At 39.8% G+C, this 23990-nt stretch overlaps 1 protein-coding gene across 10 annotated transcripts in view; it reads left to right on the top strand.

Moving 5' to 3' along the window:
* Ptk2 (protein tyrosine kinase 2) overlaps positions 1-23990 on the top strand; it is a 220945-nt gene that overhangs the window by 143831 nt on the left and 53124 nt on the right. For 6 of the 10 annotated variants that reach the window (XM_041672227.1, XM_041672218.1, XM_041672219.1 and 3 more), the window contains 8 exons: positions 1601-1657; positions 3086-3106; positions 4132-4229; positions 12931-13015; positions 16333-16433; positions 18476-18591; positions 19746-19846; positions 20899-20988. In XM_041672227.1, the coding sequence (XP_041528161.1) occupies positions 1601-1657; positions 3086-3106; positions 4132-4229; positions 12931-13015; positions 16333-16433; positions 18476-18591; positions 19746-19846; positions 20899-20988 (669 nt within the window). The remainder of the gene's footprint in view (positions 1-1600; positions 1658-3085; positions 3107-4131; positions 4230-12930; positions 13016-16332; positions 16434-18475; positions 18592-19745; positions 19847-20898; positions 20989-23990) is intronic. The other 4 variants (XM_041672220.1, XM_041672221.1, XM_041672224.1 and 1 more) reach the window with 1 other exon arrangement.

The raw sequence follows: 23990 nt of genomic DNA on the forward strand, positions 1-23990 counted from the left end.
GAAACCCTGTCTGAAAAAAGCAAAAAAGAAAAAAGAAAGGTTTTTTTTTTGTTGTTTTTTTGGTTTTTTAAAAAAAACTGGGTGTGGTGGCACACACCTTTACTCCCAGCAGAGGCAGGTAGATCTACATGAGTTTGAGGCCAGCCTGGTCTACAAAGTGAGTTCCAGGTCAGCCAGGGCTACATAGAGAAACCCTGTCTCGGAAAACAAAACAAAAAATTTGCTTTTAAGTTTATATATACACTGCTTATAAACAAGTGAAAATAGTACTTCCATCTGCCATCTAGGACTTAGGAGAGGGGATTTGTTGATAGTGTTTTTTTTTTAATTCCTAGCCAGACTTTTTTTCTTTTAATTTTAACTTTTAATCCCTTTTAATACTGACTACACATTCAAAACTGCATTCTTCCCTTTAGAGCAGTGGTTCTCAACCTTCCTAATACTGCAATCCTTTGATACAGTTCCTCATGCTGTGGTGACCCCTCAACCATAAAATTATTTCATTGCTACTTCATAACTAATTTTGTTACAGTTATGACTTGTAATATAAATACCTGAAATATGACCCCTGTGGAGGTGGTGACCCACAGGTTGAAAACCACTGCTTTAGAGGTTTGATGGCTGTGATTATCTTGTTTGCTGTAGTGCATGCAATGGCTAACATCCTCACCACTGGAAAGAATGTGCTTTCTGGCATTCCCTTGACTGGTGTGCTTTTGACCTCGGTGCATGAGAGTGGTGCACTTGGAGCTCTTAGGTTCAGTGCAGGTGTCAAGCCAGCACTGGGAGAGCCTTGTCAGCAGCTTGGCAGGTCTATTTAGCTGCCTTCACAGCACTGGTGTTGCTCAGCACTGGCAATTTTCTCTACATGAGTGTTCTTTTTAACTTTACCAGTATGGTCATGGTAGGTTAAGTTGCTGCATTTACCCAAAGGAATTAGTGTAAGCCTGAGCTTAAAATCACCTTATCTCAAACATAACTCAGTTTAATATGCTGTTTGTTTATTCTTATTCTTTTTATCAGATCTTTTGCCTGGGTAAAAAGGCACCAAAAGATAAATTGCTGGAATGTAGTTTCTTTAACCTAGATAGAATAAATGCAATAAATCAGCCCAGTATAGTCTCCTCAGTAATTGAGTCACTGTATGTTCTCTGAGAAGAAACTGACCGTTGACCTTGCAGGATAAATGGGGCAAAGTGGACTTTGAAGACACCTGTCTCACTTGTGAATTCACATCAGGCCACAGTGTGGTACATATGTACATTTGGTGCAGTTGAGGGAGAGCTCTAGGTTAAATAGACATCTCCTTTGAATTTTGTAGTGCTTAATTCACATATTCCTGGTCTTCACAAGGACTGTTAGCCTATTTGCCTTCTGATAAAAAAGTTTGTTTGATGATATAAACAAATGTATGTGATGACATTGGGCCACATTGACCCTTTTTTTCCATAATTACATGTGAGCAAAATCTAAATTCTAGTTTTCTGAGGAGACATTTGCACAGTGTGGGTTTGGGACACAGAATCCTGCTGCTTGAAATTATGTTAAAGGCCAAGTGGTCAAGCATTTGAGTTCGCCTAACCTGTCTGTTTTCTTCCAGAGACAGATGACTACGCTGAGATTATCGATGAGGAAGACACATACACCATGCCCTCAAGTGAGTAGGCTGCTTCTCACAAAAGCTTTAGAAGAGCACATCTGTCATCTGAGCACCTAACAGAAATGTTCTTTCAGCTTTTGGATAGAAGTCTGTATACCTCCCTTAAAGTCAGAAGCCTGAAAAGCAGTTGCCAGAAATAATTTCTTTTAATTAATTGTAGAATTTTCATGACCTCATTTTTTTGGTTCTATGATAATGTAGCCTTCACTGATTATTTTGCATCTATAGAAAATGAGTATTATTTTGAGTTCAGATGTGCATATGCTCAGACTGAGTGGTGTTACTTTAAGTTCAAAAGTGTATTCGCATACATTGTGTGGCTTGCTTTTCTCCTTGAATTATCCTCATTGCCATTCACTAGTGGAGACTAGCCTTCCATCTAAGCAGCACACTGGAAGGAGCTTGCACAAAACTGGACAGCACAACACAGAACCCTTTATGGCCTATTCCAGCTTGGAAAAGCCAGCATACTCTTTTTTCCCAGTGGCTATGCACCTTATTGGTAGAAGAAAATCTACATGCCCCAGACCCTGCTTGGGAGTCTGTTGTCCTCATATCTTGAATTAGATAAGTCCTTAAATTTTCACTTTGGTATAAAAATCAATCAATTAGTTAATTAAAGGCCACATCTAGGCCTTAAAAATTAACTTGGAGGCCGGGCGGTGGTGGCGCACGCCTTTAATCCCAGCACTCGGGAGGCAGAGGCAGGCGGATCTCTGTGAGTTCGAGACCAGCTTGGTCTACAAGAGCTAGTTCCAGGACAGGCTCCAAAACCACAGAGAAACCCTGTCTCGAAAAACCAAAAAAAAAAAAAAAAAAAAATTAACTTGGAGTCCAAATTACCTGATTTTATGTATTAAAAAAAACCTGCTTTTTTTTGAAATTCTGTACTTTTCTTGTTGAATATTTTTAAAGTGTTCTTCTGTGGATTTTCTGTATGCATTAGGGAGACATTACCAAAACAAAGAGAAAACAGACAGGCCTCTGAGGCTTGTACTTCTCTGTGCATGTCCACCTGTCTTTCAAGAGTCCCTTTAACATCTGTACAGGAACTGAGATGAATACATAGGTTTGGGTTGCCAGTAGCAACTTGGAAAATCAGTTCAACTTGGGTTTGCTATTTTGACTAGCCTTTAGTCATTTCAGAGAATCCACATTTGTTTTTTGTTACTTATAATAGACTAGGAAATGCAAATATCTTTTATCCAGAATTATGAAATACCTATTTAAATGTCTTTGAGTTAATGCGAAGATGTTTAGTTGTTATATGTGTTTCGTTCCTTTTTTATTCATCTGTGCTTAAAATAATTAAGTAAATGCTATTGAAATGTATTCTCCAAGTTTGTTGTTGTTAACCTAATTGCTACTAGCAATTTCTAAGCAAGGTCTTCCACTTTTTTTTTTCCTCTCCTAATTGCAATACAGAAAGCTATGGAATAGATGAAGGTAACAGGATCCTTTGACATAACTGCATTTGCTTGCAATTGCCACCATGGAGTGATACAGTGTTTCAGTTTTAGTTAATATGTTTTCAAACTTGTCATTGGTTTACTCATACTGTTAAATCGATGGAATTATTAGCTAAATTGATTTTAAAGAGGAAGGAAAACAGCTGTCTAAAACTTGTGCGATCTTTTGGATTTAGTTGTCTGACACAGGAATCTGTTAACTCTTATCTGTTGTGTGGCTCATGCCACAATTGGAACACATGTAGGGTGACATGGGGTGATTCTCATGCTTGAAGTGACCCAAGACTGAATTGCTAATCTACCTGAGTTTGGTTTTTCTGTGTTCCTAGCAGATATTTTATTTCCATGTGCCTCAGCAGTCTGCTAAATAACTCACTGTAACTCATCATTTGAGAATACATACTCTCAAACATTTGTGCTGGTATATTCAAGTCAAAGTCATCTAATTTTGAAATTAATTTCTAGAAACTGCCTCTTTAAACTCTTTTAGCTCCATAAATAATCTAGAGATAGGATTATAATGAAGTGGAAAACTCTTAAACTTTTAAAATATAGTTTACTCCTAACAGTTTAATGTTGCTTCCATACTTACAAATTTCAGTTATTTAAAAAATAATTGCTTTAAATAATTTTTATAGTCTTCATATATTAATATCTAAACCAGTAGTGATTATTAATTAAGCATATAATTAAGTATTTAGAGCCATTATTTAGAAAGTTATATGATACCAAATAAATCAGATTCCTAAGCACATTATGGACTTAAAAAAAAACTACATTCAGCCAAACTCATTGTTTGGTAGTTCTGCTAATGCCATAACTGATTGATTGCTAATAGTCTTTAAGATAATGTTTAAGAGAGTTCCACTCTTTCAAACATTTTTATGTTGATATTCTGCAAATGAAAATGTATTCATGAATGTTAATTAGACAAATGTATCATGCTATACCAACATTTGGAATTCTGTGCCTGTTTATATATGTGTGGGTCGTGTTTTTCAGCCAGGGATTATGAGATTCAGAGAGAAAGAATAGAACTTGGACGCTGTATTGGAGAAGGTCAGTTTGGAGATGTACATCAAGGCGTGTACCTGAGCCCAGTAAGTCCTTTTGACTATCAGAAATCAAGACTGATTTTTTGATTGTTTAAAGTATATAAGGCTAGTGTTTACAAAATTGCGCAACAACTTACCACAGTCAGTTTTAAAACTCTTTGTTCTCTTAAAAAACTTGGTACCCATCAGCAGTTATAGTTCACACTACACATCCCTCCCTAGCCTCTGGCAGCCACTTGTTCCCTTTCTGCCTCTTGGGTGCCTCTCAGTTTCCCTGTTGAGGGAACTATTTCATATAAATGGAATCATACAGTATGCCTGCTTCTTCCTCTTTGTTGCCTTATAATATATATTCCTTTGCCTAGATGAGCCGCCTTTTAATTATCCTTTTTTAAAATAATTTATGTGTATGAGTGTTTTGCCCGCATGTATATATGTGCATCATGTACTTTACTGGTGTCTAAGGAGGTCAAAAGAAGATGTTGAATCCCTTAGAACTGGAATTACAGACAGTTGTGAGCTGCCTTGTGGGAGCTGGAAATTGAAGTTGGATCCTCTGGGAAAGTAGCAAGGGTTATTAGCCAGTGAGCCATCCCTCCAGGTCCCATTCATTTATCTATTTTCTACTTACTGAACATCTAGGTTGTTTCTACTGTTTGGTTATTAAATGCTGCTATGAACAATAATATGTGGAACTTCCTCATATAGTAATTATGTTTAACTTTTTATCTACCAGTTTTCCAAAGCACTCTTTATTTTACATATCTCCTAGCCAATATCTCCATAACTTCACCAGTGTCCCTCATACTTCTCCTTTTCTTTCTAGATTGATGATTTTTAAATTATGTTTCAGAATTTCAGTATATACTTCTTGAAGAAACTTTTTCTTTCTTTCTGGTTTTTTTTTTTTTTTTTTTTTTTTTTTTTTTTTTTTTTTTTTTTTTTTTTTTTTTTGGTTTTTCAAGGCAGAATTTCACTGCGTAAGCTGTCCTAGCACTTACTTTGTATACCAGGCTGGCCTCGAACTCACAGAGATCCGCCTGCCTCTACCTCTTAAGTGCTTGGATTAAAAATATTTGCCACCATTGACCTGTGAGGAAACTTTTAAAACCAGTGTTGATAGATGCACAGAGATGGCTGTGATAATGTCATGACAACACTACAGGAAATTGACTATTGTACTATCCTTGTGTCCTTAGTATAGAAACTTGAGAGATGCTTTTTTTTTTTTTTTTTTTTTTTTTTTTTTGGTTTTTCGAGACAGGGTTTCTCTGTGGCTTTGGAGCCTGTCCTGGAACTAGCTCTGTAGACCAGGCTGGTCTTGAACTCACAGAGATCCGCCTGCCTCTGCCTCCCGAGTGCTGGGATTAAAGGCATGCGCCACCATCGCCCAGCAAGATGCCTTTTTTTCATAGAGCCTCCATAACTGCCCTTTTAAATATCCCTTACCCAGATATAAGGGAATGCTTCTTTCTTGTTCCATCATGTAGTTGGGTGTTCTGCTTCTGATGCCTTTCCTGTGTTCTTAAGTTGGATTACAGGATACATTGTTTACAGTTCTAGTTGGCAGTATAAACCTGGGAGAGCTGGTCTTAAAATGATGCAGACTCAAGTTTCATGCAGAGGCCCATTTTATTCAGAGCATCAAACAATTTATATTCTGAAGGTTAAGCAGAATCACACAAATAAGGTGTTCAGTCCCGAGGATAAGCCACATGTGACAAAAACATGTTTTTCCATAGAGGTACCAAGTGATTTGAAGAAATGAAAGTTATAAAACTTGTCTTATTTTCTTAGAGTTTTCTCACAAGCACCCAGAATTTTCACATAGCTCTATTCTTGTACTGTGTTCCATCACTTTATTATACATTTATCTATTTTCCTTTTTCCATTTCAAAAAACCTATTTCTGTATATATTTTCATTGTCTTAACTCCACCTTTTGAGGATAAAATACAGCAAAAGGAAGCCTGGGTCTTAATTGGGTAGAAGACCTAAGCTTAGACATGGCTCTGCCTGTCTGAGGTGATAGGAAATGAGACTCATGAATTTCTGTTACCAAATCAGATGGTCTGCCTTTTCCTTTTACAGCTGCTGATGAGTAGATTTTCAGACTTGTTTCTCACCTGGCACACACCACAGAATTGGTGAACTCCTTCCTTGTCGTCTGCCACACCCCCTTTTTTCCTTTCTGTACTGTCAGAGTTTGGATCTAGTGACTTGGACATGTTAGGGAAATGCTATATTCCTGAGCTACATTTCCAGCCATCATTTTGTTTTTAAAAATGAATCTATCTTAGACCCGGGCAATGGTGGCACACTCCTTTAATTCCCAGCACTTTGGAGGCAGGCAGGTCTCTGTGAGTTTGAAGCCAGCCGGTCTACAGTGGAGAAAGTAAAGGCTAGTTATTCTAAGGCCAAAAGACAGTAAATATTCTCAGTTCTCACTTCTTTGTGGAAGTCTTCAGGGTGAGGCCCACACATTAGAAAGGGCAGCCTTCAATGTTAACTCACTGGTGGAAGAGGTGTGGAGGCACACACCTGACATCCTAGCACTTAGGAAACAGGGCAGGAGGACTGTGAGATCAAGGCAGCCTATTTACATAACAAAATGAAACTTTGTCTGTCTGTCTGTCTTTCTTTCTCTCTCTCTTTAAGCAACCAAAAAATTAAACTTATTCAAAACAACCTCACAAAAACATTCAGAAAAATATTGTCTCACTTCTAATTCCCTCATGATCTATTCAAAAGGGAATATAAAATTCACCCTTACCAAGTGCTGTCTAAAGCTCTGCTTACATCCTGCCACCTTAAAAATAATCTTGTGCCTTCTGGTGGACTCAGAAAGTAAGTGGCTCCTCTCTGTGAGTCTAGGTTCCCAGGGAAAGTAAGGACAAAAGGTGCTAGTCGAAGGTTAGCATGTCATTGTCATAAAGTTGTAAGGCACAAGGTAAATTAGCTAAGTGTTTGAAAATAGTGAACAGAGGATCTCCCTCTAGACAGAGTTTTCCCATCCGGGCAGCTTCTTCTCAACCACAAGAAAGGCTTACTTTTAATTTTAAATGCTTGATTGATAGCTTATTACTAACTAGCTCTTACAACATAAATTAACCCATTTCTATTAATCTATGTATTGCCACATGGCTCGTTGCTTTACCTGTTCTCCAACATATCTTGCTCCCTCTGTGTCTCCTGGCAACTCCTCTGACTCTCCCCTTCTTCCCATCATTCTCAGTTTGACTCTTCCCTCCTAACTTTAGCCTGTTCAGTTACTAGCTAGTCAGTTTCTTCATTAAACCAATCACAGTGACAAATCTTCACAGTGTACAAAAGGATTATTCCACACCATTTTCCCCCTTTTGTCTAGTTAAGAAGGAAGGTTTTAGCTTTAACACAGTAAGATTATATACAACAAAAGCAGTTATCAACTAAGAATTACAGTTACAATATCCAGTCTATTTTTATTTATCAAAATTAGAGAAAATATTATCTATCTTATTTTGTTGCATCTTAAGTTTTATACTTAATTTGCTGTCTATCATTACTAAGGAAAACTGTAAGTTTAACTATTTAGTCTTTAACTCCATCAAAGACACCAGAAGGATGAAATGTTACCTAATGATAAGGGACATCAGGCTGCCTAGACAGTCACCCAAAGTTCCTCTGCTACATCAGGGCATCCAGCTCTGGCCTATTGGCCTAGCATAGCTCACAGTCTTTCCTGTAAAGCAGGGAATTTTGAAGAACTGTCTTTCCTTGGTTTTTTGAGATGGGCTTCTTTGTGTAGCTTTGTAGCCTGTCCTGGAGCTCACTCTGTAGATCAGGCTGGGCTAGAACTCACAGGGATCCACCTGCCTCTGCCTTCTGAGTGTTGGGATTAAAGGTGTGTACCATCAACACCCGACATGTCCTTCTTTATCTTTGCAAATTTCATATCTTGCATCTTGCTGGGCCAGTTTGAACAGTAACTGTCAGCAATTGAGGCAAGGTTAGTTTCTTTACCCATAAAGGAAACAAACTGCATACAGAGTTTCTTTGATGCCCATCATCTTCTCTGAAGTAGATTGGTGCTTCGAGAAGCAGGCATATCTCACTGTCATAAAAAGTCTTCGATTATTAAACATATTAAATGCTGTATTCAGTAATTCTTTGAAGTGTTTGAAGACCATCTATCTAAATATATCTGTGTGTAACCTTGAAAACATATCTAACGTGACTATAATTTTGACTATTATAGATGACTAGTAATCCGTATTTCTTAATTATTATATTTTTAAATGAGCTGCATAAACACAATACCTTAAACAAGAGTAGAAATGTACATATAGTATAACACAATTAACTTTAAATTTGTATTAATAAGCCAAAATCCTAACCATTATATAATATTTAAGATTAATAGTTCTAAATGTGGTACATTTACACAATGGAATACTACTACACAGCAGAAAAAAATGACAGCTTGAATTTTGTGGGAAAATGGATGGAGCTAGAAAACATTATTTTGAGTGAGATAACCCAGACACAGAAAGATAATTATCATATGTGCTCACTCATAGGTGGTTTTTAAACATAAAGCAAAGAAAGCCAGCCTACAAACCACAATCCTAGAGAACTTAGACAACAATGAGGACACTAAGAGAGACTTACATAGATCTAATCTACATGGGAAGTAGAAAGTAGAATAAAACAAGATCTCCTGAGTAAATTGGGAGCATGGGGACCTTGAGGGAGGGTTCAAGAGGGGAGGGGAGCAAAGAGAAATGTAGAGCTCAATAAATATCAATAAAAAAAATTGAAAAAATAATTAATAGTTCTTTTTTGGATTAAAGTAGATTCAGTAGTCTACCCTTTTATCCTATCATTTCTATATCCCCCTTTTCATTTGAGAAAAAGATCCTAGAACCTAACTTCCCTTGTTTAACTTTTTTCCTGATCATTACCAATAACAACTTGTAACCAACCTCCCTTACATAATAAGCATCTATAACACATCTTTTGGGAATGTGGGTATCATTTTCTAGGCTACTTTCTCTTATTTGGGGGCACTGGCATCTTAGCAGATTCCTGAGAAAATTCAGAATAATGGTTAAGTCTTGGCTAGAATAGTTTGTGAGGCTGTACCATCTCAGGCAGAAGCCTTCAAGCTTATATGGATGCATAACTCCAAGAACACTGCAACAGAGGCATTTCCAGATGCTGGATCACCTGGCTCATACATTTTCATTGGTGCTTGGTCCCCTTGTTCTTAAAATACATAAAACGTATGTGGTGTGCAAAAGTCAGTTAAAGAGGATTTTTTTGTTTTATGTTTGAGCAGGTAAAATATGTGTTATGTGTCTTGTAGTTCTTGTAGGTTTTTTGTTTCTTAATTGTCTGTACCCAAGATTTCAGGGAGTCTTCCATAATCAGACCTGATTTTCTTTAACCCAGAATGAATCCACAGCTTCTCCTTTCCTGTGGAAATAAAAGCATAATCTTTCTTCCAAAGCAGCCTATCTTTTGACTTTCATTTTGAAGTCAAAACATTTTTTAAATATAGGTTGATTTAATCTAGCACTTTTCATAATCCAGTGTGTTTTAACAGTTATCATTCATTTGTTAGCATTCAGAAAATTCAGTGACAACACAGTGATATACAGAATCCAAACTCTATGTATTTCCCATCTTTATGATTTCATTCATTCATTCAGTATACAATGTTCTGTCTGTGTGTATGCCTGCAGGCCAGAAGAGGGCACCAGATCTCATTACAGATGGTTGTGAGCCACCATGTGGTTGCTGGGAATTGAACTCAGGACCTTTGGAAGAGCAGGATCTTAACCACTGATCCATCTCTCCAGCCCGACTTTATTCCTTTTTAAAGAACTTTGGAGCAGAGGCAGGCGGATCTCTGTGAGTTCGAGACCAGCCTGGTCTACAAGAGCTAGTTCCAGGACAGGCTCCAAAACCACATAGAAACCTTGTCTCGAAAAATCAAAAAAAAAAAAAAAGAACTTTATTATTTTTAAACATTTTCATATGATTGTCTGTATCTACTCTTTATCCCAAGTTTATGTATATTTTTAAACACTCTATAGTCTGTTTAGAGTTTTTCTTTCTTTTTTTTCATCTGAATCTCTCTTTATTGAGGATCTGTAATATTTTTTCTGACCACGTGAGCCTTTAAAATGTTAAGTGGTGTCTCTGCTTTGGCGGCTGACTCTACCACGCTTGGTTCCCTGACAGCCTAGCTTCATGGCAGAGGTACCAGCACAAGAGCCACATTTACTGCCCCAATTCTGGGGAGCTTTTGGGTCTGTGCTGCCACTGAGTAGTATTCCACCTGCTGCTTATAAATCCCATTTAAGTGTTTGATAGCAAAACCTCTTTAAAGAACCACCTAGCACTGAGTCAGGACGCAGTCTCTTAAAGGAGCTGTGCCTCTGATTGCCACTAGCAAACAGCCTACTCAAGAAAAAGCAGTTACCAAGAAGCTGAGTTTGATTCTTTTTGTGTGTGTGTGTGTGTGTGTGTGTGTGTGTGTGTGTGTGTGTGTGTTTAGAATCCTTTTTTAAGCTTTGTCAGGTCTTATGTGGAAATTCCAGTCCCACATTGAAACATCATTTGTAGGATTTCTGTTCAACCAGCAGCTTCCAAATAAATACACTGAGGCTTATATTACCAATGTCTGACTGATAGCTCAGGCTTATTCCTAACAACTGCTACAACTTAAATTAACCCATTTCTGTTAATCTATATTTTGTCACATGGTTTACGGCTTTACCTGTCCTTCAGCATGTCCCATCACTGAAAAGGCATGAAGCTCCTTTTTTCCTCAACTCTCTTAAATCCAGTTCTTGCTGCTTTTAACTGATACTTTTGGTGACTATGAGTTGCCCTGAATCACTTTTTAAGTAGCTGTCCTTCTACCAGCATGGGCTTGGCACCTACAGTGCCTTCTAACAGCTGTTGAATCATGTTCAGCACACAGGACCTGGGTCCGAGTAGTCCATTCTCAAGAAGAAAATAGCAGTAGTCCAATGGGAAACCTACAGAGATCACAGAAATACTCAGAGCTGACCAAGGAAACCAAACACAGACCACATAGAGGAGATCAGATAGCACAGTTCTCTTCACACCTAGCCATTTTTAGGAAGCAAGAGGCTATAGACGGATTCAAAGAAGGATTCACAGCAGCACTATATCATGGCCTTTGTCCTGAAGTGTGCCTCTGCCTGGGTTATTAATCTACATTTCATAGGATGATGACAGGAGTTAGGCAGTAAAGACAGTGAGACCGAGGTGACTTGGCATTTGTAAAGTCCTGTTTACTCCACTTTTATTTCCTCTTTTTTTTTTTTTTGCTTTGCTTAATGACAGAAAGTGAGGCCTATTACATATAGTAAGGTAAATAAATGGTTTTATCAAATACAATATCTATCTGCCCATGCTCATCCATACCGTGTCCTTGGTTCGCTCAAAACAACAGACCATTTCTTCCCTTCTTTTTTCTCTTAAGCTCTTTCCTTTGAACTTATTGAAGACAAACTTTGGATTCTAGAGCTACACATTTTCTTGGATTTTCTCCTGTTCTGTAGGTCATGCCTTCCTAGTCTCCTTTACCATTATTTCTTCTTTCTCTGACTTTCCCATTGCTGTAGAGGTAGGTGCAAAGCACAGTCCTGGCCTGCTGTCTCTTCTAGCAATGTATAGTCTCAAGGACTTGGACTGTCCCTAAAGCCTTTTGTGTCTCAACAACATCCCAGCTTATCACTTTTAGAAACCATTAACTTCTGATTTTTCCTTCCACATTATTAGTTTCTCTGGTCAAAACCTGAATTCACTCTTTCCTGTCACTACAAGGGCCACTTTTGCCCAACTTTGAGGGAAAAAATCCAAATGCCCAGTCCTCCTCCCACCTCCACTGCTGCCCACTGTCCATTCCACCAATAGCCTTTCACATCACTCTCCATGCCTCACCTCACCTTCTGTATCATCTCTCAGCAGCAGATGGAGCCAGAGTGCCCCTTCCAAACGCAAATGATCAGAACCACAGGTTCAGTTATGCACAGTGGCTCCTGCTTATACACTCTGCTTACATTCTGGGCACTGGAGAGGCTGCTGCAAGAGTGCTACTCATTTGAGGCTCACTCTCCTATCCCACCCCTCCGTCTAGCTCCCTGTCTGTGTTTCTACACTTACACACACTCTGCTGCTGAAGCCTTTGGTACACTGCCCCCATCCCCAATTCCCTTGAACTGCATGTTCACCATTCCTTTAATAACATGTAACTTCCCCTCGGTATGACTAGCTCCATCTTCTCAGGATCTTTGTCTTCCTTTCATCTGTTTAGTGAAGTGTTCCTTGTACAGCTGCCACCACTTTGTCCCCCATGTTTTGCCTGATCTATTCCTTTCTGCTAAAATGCATTTCTAACACATTGTGAAATGACTGACTTTATCTTTGGTGTTTCACACTGGAATGCCAGCTGACCCAAAGCAGGGACCCTTGCATCTGTTTTTCACTGGTACATACATAAGTGACTTACCTGTGGCTTTTCAAATGCATGTCCATTTTACTCTAGAATTTTTTTCAGTTAAAAATACAGAATATTTTTTAACTCACTCATTTTATAGTTCTAGTTCTTTCTGATCATAAATCCACAGTTACAAAGCAAGTGTGTGTGTGTGTGTGTGTGTGTGTGTGTTGACTAATACAGAGAACTTTTTGCATGTATGTATGATTCTATAATTTCCCTGACACAGGAGAATCCAGCTTTGGCTGTTGCAATCAAAACATGTAAAAACTGTACTTCGGACAGCGTGAGAGAGAAGTTCCTTCAAGAAGCCTGTAAGTTCTTTGAAACTTTTGTGCAACTCCTTCTGACTTTTTTCCTGAATCCAGCTGTCTTTGCAAGAAAGTTGCTTTCACTTTATAAGGCATCATTACTCACCTTGCTGATTAATGTCCAGATTTGTCAAGTTTCCACAGGCAGACATATTTACATGTAGAGGAAGGTGGTACATGCTTTTTATTTGCTTCCTATAGCATTTAGCATCTTGGAGTTGGTACTTGCGCATAAATCACTCTAGCCCAGATCTTGCCAGGCACCATGAGTACAGAGGTAACCAAGACAACACAGTTCTGTCCTGATAGAGCCCATAAGCTATAGATGAGTCAGGATCATGACTAGCTTCCTGCCCTACAGAGTCAGACCAAAACCCCAGGAGAGGCTTCCTATGACAGCCTCCTGAGTGAAATTTATAAAGAATTGATTCTCCCTACCACCCTCAGCCCTCTGGCCTAGGTGTGTTACATCCCAGTTGTAAGGCTGTCTCAGATGAGCTATGCATTATGGGCCTTCTCTCCTGAAAGAACAGTGGTGGGAAGTAGGATCTTATCTAGCATGTCCATATCAAGCTCTTCTCTTAGGGTTTCTGCATCTTATCCTTCAAGTCCCTGCCTCCTGCCTGCTACTGTCACCCATAGGACCACATTCTGCTCCTCAGAGTTCATGATTAAATATACATACAATGATCACATGTGCTTATTATCTGTCTCTCCCTCTAGACTTTAAACTCTGTGGGGGAAAGGGCCATATACTCATCACTCTGCACAGGGACCATTGTAGGACTTGGCCTGGGGAAGGCAATCAGCACAGGACAGAACTTCAGTGATGGTCAGTACACAAACATTGGATGGATCTCTTCCACTTTACATTTCGTGCCACCTGGCCATCTTGTCAGTCACCACAGAGTAATTCACACTGTAATATTATCTGTTAACTGTATCTTTAGACATATTCTTCAATCCCTGATTTGAGAATAAAAAGGGACCTGGCCAATGGCTTTTATCTCATGTACCTAAGCCACAGAATGACAGACCAGCTAGTCTTCAGACCTAGCTTCCTGCCTGCCTTACCTTGGAGAGGGTTTTATGCATTGTCTCTTTTTCACAAGTGCATATATCTAAGCAGGTGATGTGCTGTGATTTTGGAGAACACCACTGCAGAACTCAGCTGTATATTTCTATAGAAATAGCCAGGTTAGCCGGGCGATGGTGGCGCACGCCTTTAATCCCAGCACTCGGGAGGCAGAGGCAGGCGGATCTCTGGGAGTTCGAGGCCAGCCTGGTCTACAAGAGCTAGTTCCAGGACAGGAACCAAAAGCTACGGAGAAACCCTGTCTCGAAAAATCAAAAAAAAAAAAAAGAAAAAAAAAAGAAATAGCCAGGTTAGATTAAGACTTTCTGTTGACAAGGTTGCTCACTACTTCCTTGGGGACTGTGACAGGTACAGTGTAGATGACTCTCCCAGGCTATAAGTAAGATGGGCAAGATGGCCTAGAATTGAAGAATATGTCTAGGCCATCTCAACAACTTTGGTTGTGAGCCAGATAGTAAAGATTTCAACGTTGATAACAATGTAGCTTCCATCTCAACTCTTCAGTGCTGCAGAAACACAGATACATAAAGGACTGCACAGAAAGGCAAGGTTGCAATGAGTTTACTTGACAAGCAGGTGGCAGCCCTTAGTTCTTCATCTACTGCAGGCATCTATGACACGCTAAACTTAACCTGGGAATTCTAGTGTAGTGTGACAGTTTCCATATGACTTCAAGACCCTCCTCACCTCCTCATTCTGTGCTCTGTATTATCTGCACTAATTATTTCAAATGAAATAAAAATCATGGGCTGGAGAGATGGCTCAGAGGTTAAGAGTATTGCCTGTTCTTCCAAAGGTCCCGAGTTCAATTCCCAGCAACCACATGGTGGCTCACAACCATCTGTAATGGGGTCTGGTGCCCTCTTCTGGCCTGCAGGCATACACACAGACAGAATATTGTATACATAATAAGTAAATAAATATTAAAAAAAAATCATGAAAACTGTGTGTGATGATTATGTAAAACCAGAGGTTAGGTTACAGCAGATACCCTGGGTTCCTGGAGATTATCACAATATAACAGAGTGATTAAGCAGTGACCTGAATTTAACAATACAGAATTTAATGATGTATTTTGGGTTTCTATTCTCCAACGAAACAAGCAGGAGCTGGAGAGATGGCTTAGCAGTTAAGTACATGTTCTTATAAAGGGATTATAAGGATTTAGTTTCCAACACCAACATCAGGTGGTTTACAATTACCTGTAAATCCAGTTCCAGAGAATCTGACTTCCTCTTCTGGCCTTAATGGGTAGCTGCATTCATGTGAGCATGCTCACTCAGAGATGGATACTTTTGATGTTACAGTATTTCCTTGCTTGACATCCTTTTGTTTTATTTTTTGTTTTGTTTTGTTTTTTTTAGCAGTCTAAAGTCTTATGTTTCTATGGCCACTGAACTGGTTGCCTTTAACTACTTGGACTTTTAGGTTCTGTAACTCTTAAGGTTAGCTTTTGTTAGGATGCTAGATAGCTGTAAAAATTTTGAATGGTTATGTGCTATACATAGGTATATGTGTATGCAGTACATTCTGGGTCTCCTTGGACTCAGTCAGGTGGTCAAGCCCGATGACTTCTGTGGACATCACTTGGCATGGGTCCCTCCTGACAAAAGTACTGGGCAACAGTAGAACATGAAAGCCAGATACCATCTAGTGTTTCTCTTTCACACAGTTCCTCACTGCTATGTGGGAATGGTTCTCTTTAGGGACCTGAGATCATCCATTTATATATACTCTGGCAAACAAGACCACAGTGGCAGGTGCTAGAGCTATTTATGTTCAAGATTTAGAAGTCCCTGTTGTTGCCTTTTGGGTATAACTCTTGAACTCCCCTTTTCACCTTATTTTCTCCCCAGAATGGGTTTTATCTTGTGCCCTGATAGTGCCATGTGCCTTTTTTTCTGCCAAATTTACTCACATACAATCAAGATTGACCTGTGACATTGAGCACAAAGTTTTTAACGATTCAGCCTTGTGTGTAAAGTGAGGTAATGTAAAGAACCTGAAGCCCGGCGTGGTGGCACACGCCTTTAATCCCAGCACTTGGGAGGCAGAGGCAGGCGGATCTCTGTGAGTTCGAGACCAGCCTGGTCTACAAGAGCTAGTTCCAGGACAGGCTCCAAAACCACAGAGAAACCCTGTCTCGAAACCCCCCCCTCCCCCCACAAAAAAAAAAGAACCTGAAAAGGCTTCAGGAGATTAACTGAAGACCACTTTCCCCCAGTAACAATGCGTCAGTTCGACCATCCTCACATCGTGAAGCTGATTGGAGTCATTACAGAGAACCCCGTCTGGATAATCATGGAGTTGTGCACGCTTGGAGAGGTACCAAGATCCCAGACTGTCTAGCCATGGTGGCAACAGCCTTGTACCTGCTGTGTGATATCCCTCACCTGCATAACACAAATACACAGGTTACATTGTTGAGAATTATGTGTGCTTTTTATTCAGAAGCTGTGGTATAAATGTCTTCTTCATTGAACTGGGCCTGGTGGAACACATCTGTAGTCACCTCTTCTTGTGAGTTTGAAGAGGGTTGGTTCCTTTACCCTAGAAATTTGAAGCCTTCTGGACAATATAGGCCCCTTCTTTAGCATAAAATGAGATAAAATCTTAACCATTGCATTCCCAGACAGTTCCCTCCTCAGCAGTTTCTTTCCCATCTAGGTGTGTTATTGGAACAGATGACAGCAGATAACCAGGTAGTTTTTCTAAAGAACTAGCTTCATGACTTGAAGGTGAAAGAAACAGTGCTAAATCTAAACAGCTTCTTAATCCTTTTGAGAATTCATTTCAAGTCTTTCAGACTAACCTATGACTCAGTTTCTTTGACACCTGTGAGTAACAAACAATGAGTAACAGAGAATCATTGGCCCTGTTTGATATTCTCCAAAAACTTGGAAACTAATCAGTCATCACCTCCACCTAGAAAAAGGTGTGATAGAAGCTTGCTAGAAAAGCAGATCTTCAGATGCTGAGCTCCACTCAGGTTACTGAGTCTGACTCTGTTTTGTTTTTTTTTTTTTGTTTTGTTTTGTTTTTTAATTAATTTGTTGGTTGGTTTGGTTTTGTTTTTCAGGACAGGGTTTCTTTGTGGAGCCCTGGCTGTCCTGGAACTTGTTTTGTAGACCAGGCTGGCCTCGAACTCACAGTGATCTGTCTGCCTCTGCCTCCTAAACGCTGGGATTAAAGGCATGTGCCACTGCCACCTTCCTGAGTCAAACTCTTTCTCTCTCTCAATCTCTCTCTCTTCCTTTCTCTCTCTCCCCTCTTTCCCTCCCTCTTTCAAGATTGATTTATTATGTATATTATGTTCTGCCTATATACCTAAAGAGGACACTAGATCTCATGATAGATGGTTGTGAGCTGCCATGTGGTTGCTGGGAATTGAATTCAAGGCCTCTGGAAGAGCAGCCAGTGTTTTTAACCTCTGAACCATCCGTCCAGCCCCTGAGTCAAACTCTTAACTGAGCAGGGAGGTAACTAGTATTCATTTTACATCATCCTCTTCCCTTCTCTCTGCCTTTTCAAATCAAATGGAGGGTAATGGATGGGTTTAGTTAGTTTTTCTTTTTTTTCCCCTTTCCCTCACTTTTGCTTTTGAGGAGTTTGCTAAATGCTGGTGCTAAATGCTTCCCTTTTATTTACTATTTTTTTTTTTTTAGAAATTTGGGTGTTGATAAAATTTTGTATTAGTGTCTAGCTGAATGAATGGTATAAGTGATAAGATTGGTAAGCCCAGTGGGAGAAAAATCCAGTGTGTCTCCATTGTAGGTATTAAAACATGGGCGAGGAAAGAAAATGTACTCCTCCTCCTGTCTTACCCTAAAACACTCCCTGAAGCTCAGCAAGATGCAGTGGGGTAGATGGATGTTCTGTGATTGCAATAGTGACTGTTCTCTGCCTATTACTGTTTAGCAATACTTTATAGCTCACTTTTTTTTTCCCCCTTCGGGCCCATCTTTTACATGTTTTAGAAATTTGTCTGTAGTCATAAAGATTCTAAATTTTAAAGGGATTTCAAATGAAAAATATTGTTTTATCTTTATCAAAGAAGAACTAAAATATAATACAATTTAAAATCCATTTAGAAAGGTGGGCATGTTGTTACATGCCTTTACTCTGACTCGGGTGGCAGAGGCAGGAGGATCTCTGTGAGTTTAAGGCCAGCCAGGTTTACACATAGAATTCCAGGCCTGCCAGGATTACATAGCATCTTTCCCATCTAGGTGTGTTAATGAGACTGTGTTTCATTAAAAAAAAAATCATTTGGGGACCTTCATAGTGTTGTGTCTATCTTTTGTGCTCTTAATATCTATTCTGTATTTCTAATTACTTCTCTTTTGTCTTGACCATTGTTTCAAAAGCTGAGGTCATTTTTGCAAGTAAGGAAATACAGCTTGGATCTGGCATCTTTGATCCTATATGCCTATCAGCTTAGTACGGCACTTGCGTATCTGGAGAGTAAAAGATTTGTTCACAGGTAAGGCATTCATGAAGCTGCTGCACTGCCTACTGATTGGGGTGAGCAGTTCTAGAGTGTATTCACTTTTCTTATCCCTGACAGAAACAGCTTCAGGAAGGAAGGATTTATTTTGGTTCAAGCGGATCTTGGCCATTGTGTGGAATGAATCGCAGTAAAAGCCACTCTGTATGTAGTGTCAGGAACTAACCTAGAACCAGCTGACCAAGGTCTGCCGCAGTGATCTGCCAGTTAGTTCCACAAACTCCCAAAGCAGTTCCCATCAGCTGGGAACCAGGTGTTCAAACATATCTGCCAGGGGGCCATTTCAGTAACAAACAGTTAACAGTGAGAAACAAAGAAGGAACTTACTTTGCACTCTGTACAAGATGCTTGTGTATCATTTGAACCTAGTGTTCAGTCATTAGAAAGTCATGGTGGTGCATACCATTAATTCTAGCACCTGAGAGGCTGATAAATGGATTTGAAGCCAGGCTAGACTGCAGTGAGAATGTCTCAGTGTACCCCTGCGAGTGCTCACTGTTTCTCCTTTCTTGTATGATGCTTTCAAGATATATGTTCATTCTCCAAACATAATCCACAGCCTGAACTTACAGAACAATAAATATGTGGAAGTAGCCCCAAAGCAGACCTGAGACTGCAGAATATTTACATGTTGTGAGGCACTTGTCATTCTTCAGAATGTTACTTAGAATTTGCAGCTTTGGGTTGGAATACAAGTGAAAGTTTCTATAATGTGTTCCGTAAGGATCACAGTAGAGTTACTGTTTTGATGTCCAATATTATAGCAGACTGCATCATAAAAGTTGTACAGAACACTTTTTGTACGGGGATTTGTTTATGAAGATCTCCTGTTATGCTGACTGTGTATCCACTGCTTGTCAGTATAATGTCATTACTGTGTGAGTTTATCAAGGCGATAAGTGTTTTCAGTGTTTGAGAAAGTATTTTGCCATTATTCGTAAGGATCATCAACTCATTCTTGTAAATATCCTCTAGAGGAATACATATGAAATTAAATGATCTATGTATCTCTTCATCTTGTGTATAAGCTGTCCTTCAAAATACCTGCCTGTATATCTGTATGTAATAATTATAAGTTGATGAGATTTTTGTTGTTGTTGTGCTTACTGTCCCCAATTTTCCTTTATCAGGGACATTGCTGCTCGGAATGTTCTGGTATCCTCAAATGATTGTGTAAAATTAGGAGACTTTGGATTATCCCGATATATGGAAGATAGTACTTACTATAAAGGTGAGAATCTGGGGCAACAGCTGGGAAATAGGCTATGAATCTGTATTATTTGAGTTTTGTTAAGGGGAGTGTTGGTTTTTTTGACAGGGTCTCATTATTGTAACCTGGACTGGTCTCAAACTCCTTGCCCTTCAGTCTACCAAAATGGTAGAATAGGTATACACAAGCACATCAAGATTTTAATGCACGGTGTGCCACAATGTGTTTTCCTGAAGTCCAAGGCCAGTTTAGTAGAGGAAGGATGGCCTTGTCAGACAGTGGTGCTTGGACAATCTTAACCCAGACCTCACTTCAAAATAACTCAGAACAGCCTATGGCTTAGTTATAAGGCATGTAGCTATAAAATTTAGAAGAAATAACACAGTAACCCTTTAAGATCTGGAATTAAGCAGAGGTTTGTACACATGCTACCAATGATTTTGAAGTCGTTTGGGGGCATGTACAAGGCAGGAAAACTTTTGTGCTTTCCTGGGCTGTACATTTCCATCCAAAGTCATTCTAAGCCAGAGGAGTTGGTTAGGAGGTAGAGCATAGCTCCGGCTTCTGTTAGTAGCGGAACCCCAGTCAGTGGGTTTAAGCCCTGTTTATAAAGAATGATACATTTTAGGATTTAAGGTTTAGTCTCTACGTGATGTGTTTATGTATTTTCTGGGAGCAAGTTCTGTATCTGGGCCAGCTTAGAACATAACTTGCCAGCAGGAGTGGAATGTATGTTCTTACATGGGGCATTTGTAGAGCAAGGGTCCCAACTACAGGTGCATGTGCTCCAGTATAATATGAAGCCCTGTGTAATGTGCTGTATGTTGTTACCACCACTCACAGATTCTTCCTGAAATGAAGAAGGGAAAGGCATCCAAATTTTCTGTCCCTACCCCAAGCTAGCCACTTCTCAACTCTCAAAGCACCAAGTAAATGTGTCATTCTTCCAAAGAAGTGGATGCCTGTGTGTCAGAACTGATGCTTTTTATTGTGATGCTAAAAATCTTGGCCAGTTTTCTTAGGTACTCAAGCAGCTAACAAAGAAAATTCATTTTCTAAAATTAATCTTCTAGCTTCCAAAGGAAAATTGCCTATTAAGTGGATGGCTCCAGAGTCAATCAATTTTCGACGTTTTACCTCAGCTAGTGACGTGTGGATGTTTGGTGAGTATTTAAAAAAAAAAAAAAAACAACTTTGCTATATTATGCAAAATAAAGCTAGCATCATCTCTTAAGATGAGCATCTCTTGTTAGACACTGCTACAATGTCCTCTGTGACCAGTGTAGTCTCTCATCTGTCCCAGAAGGGACAGCTGCCTGTGTTCCGCTTACTGTTCTCTCATACTCTTCCTCTGTCCCCAACTTGTAGGTTGTTCTGGCTCTGGGAGAAACTGCTGGCCCAGAACATCTGTACTTCTTTCTCTTGTTCTGAAACTGTCTGTCTCCAGGCTTGGGAGCTGGCACTTCATCTCCTCTGACTTGGCATTCAAACATACCCCTCCCTGCTTACTCTGTGGCCTATATTGTGTTGAAAGTGTGATCTGCTTACACACTTTCTGTGATTGTAAACTGACTGACTCTTTTTACTGTCTCCAGAACTGTCTTTCCTGAAGTTGGTCTTTCTGCTTGGGATGCCTGATTCTTACATTCTCTTCTCTAGCTGGACCCCATCTAATTTAAAATGTCCCCCTTTTCAGGAAACTTAGCAAAGCAGGTGTCTCTCTGTACTCTGCTTTTCCTTTTATCATTGATACTCATCTGTGGCTCTTGTGGGTAGTCTTGAGAAATTATCTCTATAAAGTTTGAAACTGCTCTGGAAGAGAAATACAATTAAGTTTATTTAACTTATATAAGTAAAATTAACTTCATAGATATCAAATAAGCATTTTTACTTTAGCTTCTGTCTAAATGCTGTTTATTTTAATCCATTTACTTCTTTGGCAGGGTTAGCAAGGCTCTGGGTCCATTCAGTGCAGGTGCAAATTGTATTTGGCTGTCCAAAGCACAAGGCAAGATGCTCATCTTCTCAGAGGACCCTGTGCTTCCTATTCTAAATGTCCATTTCTGCACATTGTAGCATTTTTGGAATATCTTGAGATTTTAGAGTTGGTATTCATCAAGACAGTTTTTATCTTTGTTTTGTTTCTTTTTTTTAATTTTTTATTTTTTTTTGAAAAAGAAAAAAATTGCTGCCTCCTCCCAGCCTCCCACTCCTCTCCCCCTCCTCCCACTCCTCTCCCCCTCCCCCCACGTCTCTCCCCCTCCCTCTCCAGTCTGAAGAGCAGTCAGGGTTCCCTGCCCTGTGGAAAGTCCAAAGTCCTCCCCCCTCCATCCTGGTCTAGGAAGGTGAACATCCAAACTGGCTAGGCTCCCACAAAGCCAGAACATGAAGTAGGATCAAAACCCCGTGCCATTGTCCTTGGCTTCTCAGCAGCCCTCATTGTTCGCCATATTCAGAGAGTCCGGTTTTATCCCATGCTTTTTCAGTCACAGTCCAGCTGGCCTTGGTGAACTCCCAATAGATCAGCCCCACTGTCTCAGTGGGTGGGTGCACCCCTCGTGGTCCTGACTTCTTTGCTCATGTTCTCCCTCCTTCTGCTACTCATTGGGACATTGGGAGCTCAGTCTGGTGTTCCAGTGTGGGTCTCTGTCTCTATCTCCATCCATCGCCAGATGAAGGTTCTATGGTGATATGCAAGATATTCATCAGTATGGCTATAGGAGAGGGTCATTTCAGGTTCCCTATCCTCAGCTGCCCCAGGAACTAACTGGGGACCTCGCCTTGGGCACCTGGGAGCCCCTCTAGGTCCAAGTCTCTTGCCAACCCTAAGATGCCTCCCTTAATTAAGATATGTGCTTCCCTGCTCCCCTATCCCACCTTCCTTTATCCCAATCATCCCGTTTCCCCAAAGTTCTCCCCATCCTACCCTTCTCACTTTTCTCTCCCCATCTCCCCTTACCCCCCTCCCACCCCACCCCCAAGATCCCAATTTTTTGGCCGGCAATCTTGTCTATTTCCCATAACCAGGAGGATAGCTATATGTTTTTCTTTGGGTTCACCTTCTTATTTAGCTTCTTTAGGATATCAAATTATAGACTCACTGACCTTTATTTATGGCTAGAACCCAATTATGAGTGAGTACATCCCATGTTCATCTTTTTGGGTCTGGGTTACCTCACTCAGGATAGTATTTTCTATTTCCATCCATTTGCATGCAAAATTCGAGAAGTCATTGTTTTTTACCGCTGAGTAGTACACCAATGATAGCCTTTGCTGGAGAGGTTGTGGAGGAAGGGGTACACTCATCCATTGCTGGTGGGAATGCAAACTTGTGCAACCACTTTGGAAAGCAGTGTGGCTGTTTCTCAGGAAATTAGGGATCAACCTACCCCTGGATCCAGCAATGCCACTCTTGGGAATATACCCAAGAGATGCCCGATCATATGACAAGGGCATTTGTTCAACTATGTTCATAGCAGCATTATTTGTAATAGCCAGAACCTGGAAACAACCTAGATGTCCTTCAATGGAAGAATGGATGAAGAAAGTGTGGAATATATACACATCAGGACAGTTTTTAATGCAGCTGTACTTTTTATCTTCATGTGAACTTTGTCAGTTTGAGTTGTATTGTTACTTTCCGTGTATGATCGTTTTAAAAGAGTTCTTTTGGTAAGAATAAATTCTAAATAGTAAGAAAAGATTATTGCATATCTACAGTGGCAGTATTTTCCCATTTCGTCATATAAAATAGTAGTGTTTACTATTTCTAATAATCAGTGGCATCATAGATTGGATTTTTTTGTTGTTTTTTGTTTGTTTGTTTGGTTGGTTTGTATTTTCAAGTTTTGTTTTCCCTGGCTCTCCTGGAACTTACTGATAATACTGTCCTGGTTCCCAGTGAGGAACAGCTCTGTAGCACATGTTATTTTTGTCAGGTATTCTTTAGGACTTTAGTTCTGTGAACTAAATTTGGGGTCAATTTCAGAATCCGGTTCCAATGAACACATGTCACTTGCCTCCATAGAGTCCAACTTCACTCTGCCAGTCTATACTTTCTTCCTAGGGCATCATTTGTAAACATGTGCTTAAGAGTAGAAGTAAAGGAACTGTAACTTCCCTAGGTGAGACGCAGGGAAGGCTCCTTAGAACTGGCCTATCCAGA

This window comes from Microtus oregoni, unplaced genomic scaffold, assembly GCF_018167655.1.
Source record: "Microtus oregoni isolate MIOR12 unplaced genomic scaffold, Mior012 000022F_ref0000154, whole genome shotgun sequence".
Lineage (NCBI taxonomy): Eukaryota > Metazoa > Chordata > Mammalia > Rodentia > Cricetidae > Microtus > Microtus oregoni.